Source organism: Podarcis vaucheri (assembly GCF_965113315.1).
Source record: "Podarcis vaucheri genome assembly, chromosome: 14".
Taxonomy (NCBI): Eukaryota; Metazoa; Chordata; class Lepidosauria; order Squamata; family Lacertidae; genus Podarcis; species Podarcis vaucheri.
The window spans coordinates 38,897,279-38,911,062 of record NC_138752.1 but is presented as its reverse complement, the minus strand read 5'-3'; the positions used below and the strand labels follow the sequence as shown (position 1 = coordinate 38,911,062).

The following is a 13,784-nucleotide window of genomic DNA, read 5'->3' as shown; positions in this document are numbered from 1 at the left end:
TATTTACAAAGCTATTGTACTACCACCTTACTATATGCTTGTGAAACATGGACCACTTATAAACACCATCTCTAACTCCTCAAAAGATTCAATCAACGGTGTCTCTGAAAATTGTTACACATCACTTGGGAAGAGAGAACTAATACCAGAAGCAAAGATCACCAGTGTTGAAGCAATGATTCTTCAACATCAACTTCGTTGGACTGGTCATGTTGTGCGGATGCCTGATTATCTTCTTCCAAAGCAACTATTCTATTCCAAACTTGAAAATGGAAAGTGTAATGCTGGTGGTCAACAAAAGAGGCGTAAAGACTGTCTCGAGGCAAATCTAAAAAAATGTAGTATTAACACCAACAATTGGGAAACACATGCCTGTGAGTGCTCCAATTGGAGAACAGCCTTTACCAAAGGTGTCATGGGTTTTTAAGACACTTGAACTCAGGACGCAAGGGAGAAACGTGCTAAAAGGAAGGCACACTTGGCAAATCCACACCGAGATCAACTCCTGTCCGGAAACAAATGTCCCCACTGTGGAAGGACATGTGGGTACAGAATTGGCCTCCAGTCACTTACGGACTCATTGTTAAAACCGTGTTTATGGAAGACAATCTTACTTGGCTACGAATGATCACCAAAGAAGACTGCCATTCCATATATCTCCGGCGCTCATTGGTCTGGAAGAAGGCAGCAAACGGCAATGGCCTTTAAGGTTTAAAGAGCCCTGGTCAGCTTCTCAGCATTTGCTACCTTGGGGCGGGAGTGTAAATGAAAAGGCTACAGGCTAAGTTACTCTTAAGAGATTCACTTATTAGGATTCATTTATTTGTGTATTTTAAAACATATACATTGCTTTTCTTTGTATGAAACTCAAGCGGCTTGCAAGAAACCACCCCATATACAGAGTGGTATTCAACTAAGTTTAATTCAGAGCAGACCTACTGAAAATAATGGACCTAACTTAGTTATATACCGCAAATCAAACTATCCAGGTGACCAGTTAGCCATAGTATTTATGCCCTTTGTCAGTCCTTTGTAAAGCCTTTAGATGCAACTGTGGGGTTTTGAGGGAAAGTAGTTGCAATTGAAATTATTCGACCCCCATTGCAAATCGGGTTTATTCTCAAAATCTACACACTTTCAGCTGTTTGCAATGAGCAAATCAAACAAAAGCAATTAAAAAGCTCAACACAACGGATACAAACAATGAAGCCCTTGATCTAGTTGCATCAGGTGTGCTCGAGACAACACCTGTTGTATTTGTGCTTTTGGGTGGGATTCTGTTCAGGGGGTTGAATAATAGTGAGACTGGAGAAGTCTGTGTTGCAATTTCAGCTGAATTTGGGGAAACCACTTGAAGCATCCATCATGTTGAGCTATTTAAATTGCTTTTGTATGATTTGCTCATTGCAAACAGCTGAAAGACTGTAAATTTTTATAATAAACCTGATTTACAATGGGGGTTGAATAATTTTGATTGCAAGTGCAGATGATAGTGCACTGCTAACAGTTTGGATGTGCAACACAGATTACCGTATACTATACAATATGCTCCCCCATCACCCTTTTTTCCTCAAGCTGCAGATATTTCTTGCTGTTGTCAATAATCCAGCCTTGAGTGCCATAAAATTTAAAACTGAATTGTAACAAAATGGTGTTCAGTGAAGCTCCTGTTCAGGATTCCCTTCAGTGAGCCATGGCCCCTTGTACAGGATGCTCTATTTCCCCTCATTTATTGGTTTCTCTTCAATCAGCATTCTGTGGGCACTGTGCATTCTTGGTCCTCATCAGGCTGTTTTTTGGGAACCCCCAAGGATTTTTCTCCTCCAAAAGAATTATTGTTCTTCTGCAAACCTTGGGAACCCTCCAAATATGCCGTGCATGGGTGGTGCCATTTTGGCTAAGTAAGTATTGGAGCTCAGCCCCAAACATAAAAATAGGTAGGGTAACTTGAAGGGCCTGTAATCTAAGGATGGGTGTTCTCCGTTACACAGATCTAAGTACATAACATGTACTTTAGAGGACTTATTTTCCCCCTGTTCCACTGAGGTAGCGGTTCAAGTCATATTCCCAGTCAGAAGAAAATCTATCAGTGCTTAGGGTAAAAATGACAGCAAACACATGACTTAGACCAAGGATTAGTATGTATTTATGCACAATCATAAAAACAACTTTACAAGTTGAATTGAAAATTGAAAACAGAAGAAGTTAACAGCTTTTGTATATTATATTAAATAACCCAAACACCTTTTCCTTTTCCAAAAATTGGTAAAGAATAAATAATATAATTTACAATATGGTACAAAAAAATAATCAGTTAAGGACAGGCATTCTTGCTTTATACATACACTATATATGTATATTTATTATCTATAAAACAAATTCACATCTCAAAACAAGACAGAAAACCTTTAGATGATATGGCTTAACTATTATTAAAATATACAGCAACAAAGTCTGCTGTCAAACCCACAAGCTCTAAAGCCAGTTATCACATTTTGGCAACTAATGATAACTTACTGCTGTAGTGCTTGCAAACGTTTTCACTTGTTTAGCATTTACAGATCACTGGGGAGTCTGGAGAATTGAGTTTTTAAAAGGGCTTGGTAACTCAAAAGTGCAGTATTTTCCTTACAAATGTATCCAACTTCTTTGTGTGTGTGCATATGCGTGCATGTGATTAAAAAAGTAAACCCAAAATGAAATACTAAAATCCAACTGTCAAGTCAAAAAGTCAGTGGACAAGACATCTTGGCTGATATGATTTGACCTAAGTTGCTGGCTGGAAAGCATTAAAGATAGGAGAGAGATAATGAAAAGGGTTGTGTAACGCCAACTTCAAACAACTTTGCTTTAAAAAAACAACCACCATGTTGTTTGGACACAATTCATAGGGAATTTGCTCCTCCAAAATTTTTGTTAATTTCAATGGGCTTTGTGGAATGAAGTTACTGTTAAGTTCTATGCTAGTGATTACAGAAAAATATTCAGAGGAGTTAACTGGCCTATCAAAATGCAATGCAGAAGCAATATAGGCACTCAGAATCTGGCCAATAAATTAGGTTGTATTCTTCTTTAAAAAAATTCAGGCTAGGAATATTAATATCTGATTCCCAGTGCCCTATTCTGTGGATCTACAATAGTGATGGGAAAGCTGTGGCCCTCCAGATGTTATCAGATTCCAACTCACACCAGCCCAGGTAGCATGGCCAATGAATGGTCAGGGATGATGTCAGATGGCGTCCAGCAACATCTGGAAGGCCAGAGATTCCCTATCCCTGGTCTACAAGACATATTTTTCTTCACTGCATATATACTAGGAAGTAGACCAATTTATAATACACCTGTTAACAAACCATGTGATAGCAGAAAAAAACTGAAGCATATAGTTTTTTAGGAATCTCACTCATGAATGGAAACCAGCTATATCCACAGAATAACCTTCTCTCAATGCCTCAGGCAAATGTGAAGGTAAGGCAAGAGGACAATTCACCTTCAAAGTAGTTGGGTTTGCAGATTGTTTGAAACTTGCTGAAATGCATTCTGAGACAAACTAAGTAAAAGTTCATTATTAGTTCAAAGAGGCTGAAACAGTACAATTCAAAACCAACTCCTGCATTCAAAAAGTCAGTGGCAGCCCTAGAATTAATGTTGTGTCTCAAATGTATGGATGCTTTGGTAACTCAACACCAGAAAGCTCCAAAATGGACACATTACTAATGCTTCATTGAGAGTAGCAGCAGTTACTGACTGGAAGTTAAACATTATTATTGGTTTTTTATTTCAAGTGCACAATTCATGTAATTTTATATGCAAGATAAAAGGCCAAATGGCCAGTGTTTATAATCTCTATGGACTTCTATCTTTAGAAACTGGAAAGGTGATTAGCAAGAATTTGGAAACTGAATTTGCATGGGAAAAATACTTTGGGAGAAAGAGGAGTTGATATAGAAACTTTACTACATAACTGTTTAGAATTGGACAATTGGCTCCTTGTTCTGTCTACTTTTCTGATGCTCTGGTTCTGTTTCAGGCAACAAAGGATATTAAAATCTGCAGGCCTCGTCATTGATAAAAATAGCTATGACACAACATTCTATCTTTTCTCAAACAGAGGAAGCTGGTGGCAGAAGGTAAATCTGTCAGCACACAAGGGACAAATTTGCAGATCCCATTAAGCTGTAAGGCTGGTAAATAATCTGGGCACATGGAGGGATTCATAAGCTTGCTACAAATCCATCCTTTTAGAAATAGGAGGAATGGAAATGGTGGGGCATAAGAGACAATAATCAAAAAGAACAGATGTTTCTGAACTATACCCCCATCAGTCCCAACAAGTATGGCCAATGGATAGGGGTGATGGGAATTGCAGTTCAGCAACACCTGGAGGGCCAATGGCTCCCTACATCAGAAACTGAATGTTAAGAATGATTTCATTAAAAAACCAACCCACCCACACCTGCAGACCTATAACGAATTAACGTAAATGTCCACAGGCAATGTCTCATATGAACAAAGGCCTTTTGTGGACGATAGAACTGATAACATTTCAAGGACGGATGAGAAAATGGGCTCTGCCTGAAATGCTCCTGCAAAAAAAAATGCAGACAGGTAGAATAAACATGTTTTGGCACAGCGGTATCTAGGCCATGTTGCTAAATGCATAATCAGAAATCACCATACACAAAGAGTCCAAATTTTCTTCTATAATGAAAAGCCTTCACACACTCACATGAATGCATCATTGCATTTTACAAAACATTCTGTCTGCTTTTAGAAGAGAATAAGCAAGCCCCAGCACACAAAGAGCTCCGTATGGGGCTTTCAAAACTGCTGGACCACTAGTCTGATAATCAGTAACAGGGGATGGCAAGAATGCTTTTGCCCTGAAGTATTACAAATGTGTGCTCCTAAGTAACCATGGCAGAATCCTAGAAAGAGGGATTATTTGCAAAAAAAAAAAAAAAAAATGACAGTGATGTCAGGGAAAGACAATGCTATGATAATCCCATGAAAGTATACATGATTCTGATATTCTCCTACGAAAACTGAAGTTGTGGACAGTTTCCTGTTCAGGTGATGAGCTCAGCCATTCAAGAGATGAACACAAATATAACACAAATTAAGTGTTTAAACCTAGGACAGCCTCTCCAGTTCTGCAAATATGCAGAGCTTGGAGATATACTAGCAGACTGCTTGACTGCCCTTGAAGATGGAATGATTCAGGAACAGTTTCAGAAAAGGGGTCCCGAATACGGTCCCAGAAATGCAGGAACCATTGGAGATTGGCAGTGACTTTTAGGTCCCTTTGCCAGGGAAAGTCATTCTGGTGAGACCACCTCACCACTGTGGGCAGGCTTCCAAAGTCACCTTCCCATCTAATGCTTGATAAAGACAGTAAAGGGTGAGGGGTTATCACCAGAGAACAGGGCATCTTTGCAAAGCAGAGTTCCAGCTAGTATTTTTTTAAAAATCTGCTTAATTTCACACTAGTATTGATTAAAGGTTTCCCATTACCCACAAGTGAATAGCATATCCTAAAGAATGCAATTTATATAGGCTTTCATGAAGAAGCTGAACAACTTGAACTGCCATGTGGGAATTAACTTTACAAAAGTGGAATAGCAGCTTTCTCACCTCATTTGCTGGACAAAGTAAAAGCATTACCTTTCTACTGTCATAGGAAAGAGTACTGTAAAATGCTTTCTTCTTGTAGAATTCATTAGATAAAGCAAGTGAATATTTAAAAGGGAAGGAGGAAAATATGCAGAGAAGTTAACAAGGGGAAAGAGAATGAATTGGGAGTGAGGTTAGAGAGCCTCCTGAAAAAGTTTCTAGTCCTCAAGAGAAAAAATGGAATATAAGAGCCCTTGGGGAGTAAGACCACCTTTGCATCAGGAAGTGTTTGCTGTAAGAAATAAAAACTAAAAGCAAGCAAGCAGAATCAGTCAAAGGGATGCTGGTTAAGGTGGTGTGCGTATATTTGTGTGCATACACGTGCACAGGCACACCACATCCATCTACAAGAATAAGGAAGGGAGCATTCTTAAGGGGCTCTCAGATCCTACTCCAGTTTTTATTTTTAAAGTAGGAACAGACACAGCGCTTTTCATGCCATGCTGGAATGTTGATGAATGTGAGTGAATCAAAAAGAATTCTGGTAAAAGCAAAGTGGTATTAACTGCTGCCTGACAGGAAAGTGCAAGGAATTATCAATCTGACTGACTGGTCAACAATGCCAATTGTGATAGACCAAGAGAGGAGTATATTTATTCATTTATTTATTTTTTAAAAAAGGATTAAAAAAATAGCATACCATCTTATCACCCCCACCCTCCAGCTTAAATGCGGATATGACAACAAGGGTTTGGTTTACTGTATAAAAACATAGCTTGTGGGATTTCTTGCCCAGAGCATAAATCCAGGGCTGTATGTAAACTCCACTAGTACTGTAATCAGCTTACACATGTCATTTCCTATAATACTGCTCCCAGTTGTATTGTTCCTAGCATATTGCACATTCCAGGAACTGTAGACTGTTGAAGACAACACTGATCTTCTTATGAGGCATGCTCTAGTCAGGACAACAAAAGTATCCACTGCATAGCTATGACATCACTTCTCTCCAGGTTACATAGCTAGTTCAATGGTTTCCACCAGCCAGCTGGGTGAATGTGCTCACTGAGAGAGGTCACCAATGGGAGGGCCATCACTTCCTCCATCAAAGTGGATCTCTCGGCGGTTTGGCTCAGGTATTGACAGCTCCTGGGCAAGGTCGTTGAAACGAGATATGTAATCTATACTGTTCTCATTCATCATGCAAGCCAGCTGAGAATCTACTATCTAGAAGCAAAGAAGGGATGGGGGAGAAAAGAGAGGGTAGGTTATTTACAGCTTAGGTCTTGCCACTTTTGCTTGGCCATATCAGAAAGTCTGGAGAAGCTAAACTGAACATAGGCCAGGTTGGGTGTACTCAGCAGGGAAAAGTAAATCCCGGATGTTGCACTGAGCACATCCAAAATCTGTGCTATGACTACACTCTGCAAATTACTCTGCCTATAATGCTCAAGTTTAGAGACTCTGGAGAGCAAGACGTACAGTGGGACATGAGAAGAATCTGCAGATTTGTGCATTTTATTATGTTCCAGCAGGGGGCGACCCACATGTTCAGGAAAAAAGGCCACCCCTAAACTGTGGAACTCCCTCCCTGCTGTGTTTGACATACGCATTACGTAGTTTTCATATCATGTTGAAGATGCACCTCTATAATCTGGCCTTTGACACCTGAGATTTTCATTTTAGGACCCACCCCACTGCCTTGACTGTAATCTGTTTTAACTGTTTTAAATACTGTATTTTAAAATCATTGTAACAAGGTGAGTGGCAGGCAAGAAATCAAACAGATAAATAAATTATAGTACTAGGGTAGAGTTCAGGTGAGCAGCTCACAGCTTTGGAAATCCTGCTAAGTCAAAAGCTCTCCGAATGCACAAAAGAACCCACAAAGTGGAGGACTAGAACTCTTCTCCCTGAGGGAGCTGTGTTTGTATGTGGGTTGGTGGTGATGCTGTGCATTGGGGAGCATTCTAAAGTTATTGATGTAATCTGCCTCAAGAAGCCTATAGTCTTGAACAGTGGCTTACAAATATCTGAAATAAATGAACATTAATTGGGAAATGACAGCAGAGCTCATCCTAAGTCCTGCCGCTGCAGATCAGGTATAGCCAGAATAGAAAAAGGCCATTATTTCTATGCCAAACAGTTATGAGGATTCCAAATCTAATAAACCTTGCAAATTAAAGCAAGTGAGAGGATGCCTTCCTCCACTAGAGGAGATAAAAAAAGAATACAGAGATTACTGGAATTATCAGTTTTGTGTTAAATACTAAATAGGAAAGGCTGAGTCACATGCCGAACCCGCACATCCATTCATCCGTTCAGTGCACTCTCCAGCAACTAAAAAGGGAAGCAACTGCAGTTTAGCAATCCTGTGTCACCAGCCTTGGTCCTATTATTAAATGGTGGTGGTGATGGGGAAATTCCTCTCCTTAGCCATTTCCAACAGAACAAATTAGCTGGATTGCTAATTTATTGTGCAAGATCCGGAGGTTTTCCCTGAAGAAGATGGAACTTCTGTTGCAGCAGTTACTGCATTGTTCCACTATTGCACTCAAAAACAGTATTTTGCTGCTGGGAAATACCATCTCTTCCATTATGTACATAGGAGATGCTGGCTTTGCATCAGGATTTGTGGATTTTACCCTTCAAATGTTAAAATGCAATTATAGCACATGCTTTGACTGATCACCTGGAAAGGGGGAAGTCTGGAAAAAATACTTCTATGCTAAGTGTCACAAGACTACTATCCCCTCTTTCAGCTGAAGGCTGGCACATCATCGCACCAATTAAGTATGGACATACCTCAGCTACATCTGCCAGGGACCGGGACACAAAAGAGTCCCGTGAGTTTCCATCCAGCAGACTCGGTCCCAATAAGGAGGTGCTGCTTGTGTTACTACTAGTAGAGGTTGGCAGCATTTTCCGTCCCTTTTCTGGGGAAAGGAAGCTTGCTGTAAAAACAAAATGATAAAGTCAGCCAGTCAGTATTTTAATTGCTAGGTTTGAGGGATGGGGGAGGTACAAAGAGCTTCCTACAAGCTATTTACTCACTTTCCAACATATAATCAAGATGTGTGTACCCGATTTAACTGGGCAAAACCCTAAAAAAATTTACTTCCTATACTGCAAGGGATGCAGAATCTTTTGGACATATACTAGAATATCAATATGCACATCATTGGTATAGTATTATGTACCTCACATAATACATTACTTGATACCGTAAATAACACAATTTTTGATTAGGAAAAACCAACCAAGCAAACCTTCAAGTTTCTGGCAAGACAAATAAGTGCCAACGTGCTCAGCTTTCAGAACTGGCATTTTCAGGATTCTGAGGGAGTAATATTTATGGGCTGGTTGTGACTCTCTTTGTTCATTTGAAGACTGCATTTGGATAGTAGATACAGGTACTGCTAAATATGAGATTAAACAGTAACAATCAATAATGAAATAAAAATTCATGGATGAGGGCCAATAAGCTGTATTTGAATCCTGAGAAGATGAGTGCTCTTTGCGTGGGTGGTTCTCTGGGAAAGGCAAGCCACCCATTTTGGATGGGATTGCACTCCGTTTGAAGGAGGAGGTGCATATTTTGAGGGCATTCCTGGATACATCTCCATCACTAGAGGGCCAAGTGTCCTTTGTGGCTTGGAATGCCTTTTGCCAGCTTTGTCTGTTTTGCCAACAACGGCTATTCCTGGACATGGATAGCTTGACATGGATAGTCCTTGTGTTGTTAACCTTGAAGCTGGATTAATTCAATAAGCACTATATGGGGCTGCCCTTGGTCATGATTTGGAAGCTTCTGCTGGTGCAGAATGTGGCAGCCAGATTCCTGATGGGGGCATCTAGCCAAGAACATGCGACACAATTGTTAAAACATATGCATTTGGCTGCTCTTCTACTACTGAGACAGGTGCAAGGTCCTTAAATTAATTTATAAAGCCCTGAACTACTTAGGTCCAGATTACCTTATCAGTGATGGCCAAACTTGGCCCTCCAGGCGTTTTGGGACTACAATTTCCATCATCCCTGACCACTGGTCCTGTTAATTAGGGATGATGGGAGTTGTAATCCCAAAACAGCTGGAGGGCCAAGTTTGGCCACCACTGGCTTAAATCCTTCTATCCCAACTCAATCACTGAGATCACCTGCAAGAGCACCATTAGTTGTTCCCCAAGTTAGTGAGGCTCATTTGACAGCAACAAGAAACTGAGTTTCCAGTGTCGTTACCCTAGTACTTCAGAATGCTCTGCTAATATTCAGCAGGTACCTTCTGTTTCAACCTTTAAGTGCCTGTTCAAAACTTTTCTGTGCTGACAGTTAAGAAAATATCATTTTGTAATAGATAACTGACCTCTAATTTTAAACTTTCATATGGTTTTATGTACAATTGTTGTAAAATTCTTTTGTGAATAGTAGGACAGGGTTAGCTCAGTTGGTAAAGCATGAGACTCTTAATTTCAGGGTCATGGGATGAAGCCCTATGTTGGGTGAACGATTCCTGCATTGCAGGGGGTTGGACTAGATGACCCCCCGAGGTCCCTTTCAACTCCACAATACTCTGTTTCAATAAAGAATTTTATAAATACAATGAGGGAAACAGTAGTAGTAGAGGCAATGGAGGAAAGGTGTACAAAGTTACAGTCGTTTGCAACAGTCTCAAAGCAATGCTGGGCTTGGATTGTGTCACTGGTACCATTGCTCCTGCCATTCCCCTAGCCTACCACATGGACTGGCACAATCCCCGTGTGACTTTTACCCATGTTCATGAAAATGTATGTTGACGTTTTTCACTACATTTATTTAAGCTGGGTCGTCTAGAGCATGAGCTTTGGCAATGAACAAAGCTGACAACCCCTACCCTCAGGAGAAAGAAGGGGGGGGGGCAGAATTGCAAGTCCAGTAAAAAAGTCCAGATTACAACCAATGTAATCCCCTGTGCAGTACTACTCACAAAATAAGCTGCTGAGGGAAGAGTCTGTGGAATCGTTGGGGTACCACTGTGGATCATGACTAGGAGAAGCAATCCAGTTCTGCTGGGGGCTGCAGGAAGGGGATGGAAGACTTTTTGAGCCATCGCTGCCATTCAGCTTTGCTGGGGACAGAGGAACATTCTCGCCTATTAAAAGAAAGTGACCAATTCTGTATGACAAACAGTTGGAGACTGCGTCCTTAAGGAAGCGTGGGCACTGCACACAGATATGACTTCTTTCCTGACTTAATCCAAACAAATGCTTGATGTGGGCCACACAGGAGACAAGACGTCCAAATTACCCCCTCCCAACCATAGCAGAGCAGCAACAATAGTCAACACAACTCCCTACTGCAGAACTTACAAAAACCTGTCCCTTGATCTGCCTGGCTTTGAATCTAAATGGGGCAATAGTGAGAGGCCCAACTTTAAGAGGCCTAAACAAGTGCTATTCTCCTTGACTCAGGGAGGGTTCAAAGGAAATACTTCCATGATCTACTGTCAAAATTAGATGGAATTCTGTCAAGAACATCTGCTGAGTTAAATCCAAAGAGCTAAAAAACAGCTCTGCCAGAGAAACAGAAGTATGTGTAAAAATGCACAGCCGACTTTCAAGAGAACATTCCTCTACTAAAAATCCTGACAGAATCAGAGCTGTAAGAATTTTTTTGGATGCTTAACCACTGATCAGCTATTTAGATTAGTTTCATCTCTTACCATATTGACCAGAGCTGATTGCTATTTCAATGATAGAGTCACTGATCTGAGTAGCAGGTTCTCCTTGAGACAGAACATCCTCAGGGGGTCCAGGAAGAGAGATATCCAATAAAGCAGAGACATTGGGAGGAGATAAATGGGTACCAGAAGCATCAGATGAGGGAAGCGGAGGAGTGGCGAGACCATTCTGGAGGGAGGTTTTTGGCAGTTCTGGTAGAGAAAGGACAGGTGCTCCCTGTGGCAGCAAGCAGATATAATATTTCTAAGTCATTATTTGTATACATTTTCTGAAATTGTTGCACTGCTACTTTGCTTTTAAAGGCATAGGAATCAATCAAACTAGGAGTTAGCAATTCTGCCTATATTTCTTTGAGCACAGAAAGCTTCCTAAAATTGGATAGAATTGGTCCACCTTATTTAGCACCGTCTACCTGCAGATGCCAGGGACTGAACATGGTGTCCTCTGCATGCAAAGTGTGTGGCCAACCAATGAGCTATTGGCATGGTAAACTGCCCATCTATGCCCCTCTTTCCAATCTGGCACAGACATATTGTCACTGTAACTTCTGATTTTACAGATGGGAAAACTGATACCTATGGATCAGAAAGCCACACAAAACTGGGGTCAGGGCAACAAAAAGTGAACATTGCCAACAAAACACTCTTGATGGTGGTGGTTATGGTGGCAATCAGATCTCCCAGAACTCTTGGCTGGCTGGCTAGAAAAAGCCGAGAAAGAGACATAAGAGATGGCTGTTTGGCTGCCTTTGAATCCAATGCTGTGCTTCTGTAGAAAGCAAGTCCCTCTTGAGATGCGAATGCTGGAAATCCCACCACTGTAGGCTCAGGTTATATATGTGTGTAAATAAAACCATGCATCATAAAGACACCATAGCTTCCACTGTTCCTTATTCCAAAGGAAGCACAAATCTGGGTTAAGTGCCAAGACCCCTGGAATCCCGCACTGCTAGAGTTATTGCCAGTTGCTAGTGCTGCAGCAGTCACTATGCTCATCACACACACACACACACACACGAGCTCTGCGTAACATGACAGATGGCCTTTGGGTATCATTGTTTACACTCTCCATCACTATCACCTTGCATGTGTATATGTATATATGCACGTGTGTGTGTGTGTGTACACACGTACATATGTATGTACGTACGTACATACCTACATGCAGTGAGAGCACTTAAATCAGTCAACAAATATTATGTTTCTAAAGCACATTGAAAGCAGAGAGGAAATCATGTTTGGGATTAAAACAAGTGTCCCTATGGCTATCGAAGTTTTGTGCTGCCCTTCTATAACTGCCTGCAAGGATTTCCAAGTATACATAGGATGGTAGATTGGAATGAGCCATCTGCCTGGCTGTTTCATGTCCCTGTCCTCCTATAAGAGAGCAAAGGGACAGCATTCAGAAACAAAGCTCCTTATTGCGAAGTGTGGAACCAAGCAGGAGGCAGGTCAGTGGACGCCAGGCTGACGTGTCTCCACTTTTTGACTGCAATAGCTTCCACAACGACAATTCATATTCAGGAAAACATTGTGATGGACTGTGTCATTGCGTACGTCATTGCTAAAGAGAAAATGAGACTGAAACTTAAGTATGCCATTAGAGCTATTGCTATAAAGATTGTGAATAGTGCCACCGTGATTAACTTATGACTGGTCAAGCAATATCACTTGACTGAGTTGTACAGCATCTGTGAGTGTTTCATCTCAAAGTGTAACTTCAACTGCTGACCACTACTTCCCAGAAACTCTGCTAAATGGACAAAAGCTTCTAACAAGGTGCCTACATACAATTCTCACACAGCGAAAGTGTGATGGACTGTGACCCTTAATAAACATACCCCAGGAAGCTCAACTCTGGGTTTCACATAAAGCATTAATATGCAGCAGAAAAGAAAAAGGTGTTTGTCACCCTGAAGGTCAAGTAGTTGTCAATCGAAAAGCTTGTATTTTACCTGGAAGCCATCCGGGATTGCCTCCTGCTCAGAGCATGGTGGTAGGCCAAGAAATGGAACCTGACACTCGTTGCTTGAGCCCTGGAAAGTGCAACCAAGAATGACCAAATCAGACTTTCAGGGGATGGAGAATACATATTTAACAAGGGCAGGCTGTTCCACTGCTCTCATGGGGACTAGATTTATTCAGTTCCTGCCCCAGCAAAATCCACCTTGCCAAAGAAATCCAAATTCAGAATTTAGATTTGCTGAAACAGTTTTACGTATCATTTGTAACGTATCATTTATAACTCGCCCCATGAGGATTTTCCTGCCAGAATTTTAGAACATGCTGGGAAAATCCAAGACACTGGATGGCATGGAAGGAGGGGAATGCATGGTTTGCAGGAGGGTTGGGGAACCTTTTTGGCTCCACAGGCCAAATCTGACAGGTACACAGGCCAGCCACTTATAACCTGATGTCAGGTGCTGCTGAACAAAGGAAGCGGTTTGCAAGCTCA

General features: G+C 41.1%; 1 protein-coding gene across 5 annotated transcripts in view; it reads right to left on the bottom strand.

Moving 5' to 3' along the window:
- Positions 1-2,123: 2,123 nt before the first annotated feature.
- CRAMP1 (cramped chromatin regulator homolog 1) overlaps positions 2,124-13,784 on the bottom strand; it is a 47,989-nt gene continuing 36,328 nt past the window's right edge. For all 5 annotated transcript variants that reach the window (XM_082200025.1, XM_082200023.1, XM_082200027.1 and 2 more), the window contains exons 17-21: positions 13,285-13,365; positions 11,312-11,546; positions 10,577-10,741; positions 8,419-8,567; positions 2,124-6,840 (exon numbers count right to left, since the gene is read on the bottom strand). In XM_082200025.1, coding sequence (XP_082056151.1) covers positions 6,676-6,840; positions 8,419-8,567; positions 10,577-10,741; positions 11,312-11,546; positions 13,285-13,365 — 795 coding nt within the window. In that variant the 3' untranslated portion in view covers positions 2,124-6,675. The remainder of the gene's footprint in view (positions 6,841-8,418; positions 8,568-10,576; positions 10,742-11,311; positions 11,547-13,284; positions 13,366-13,784) is intronic.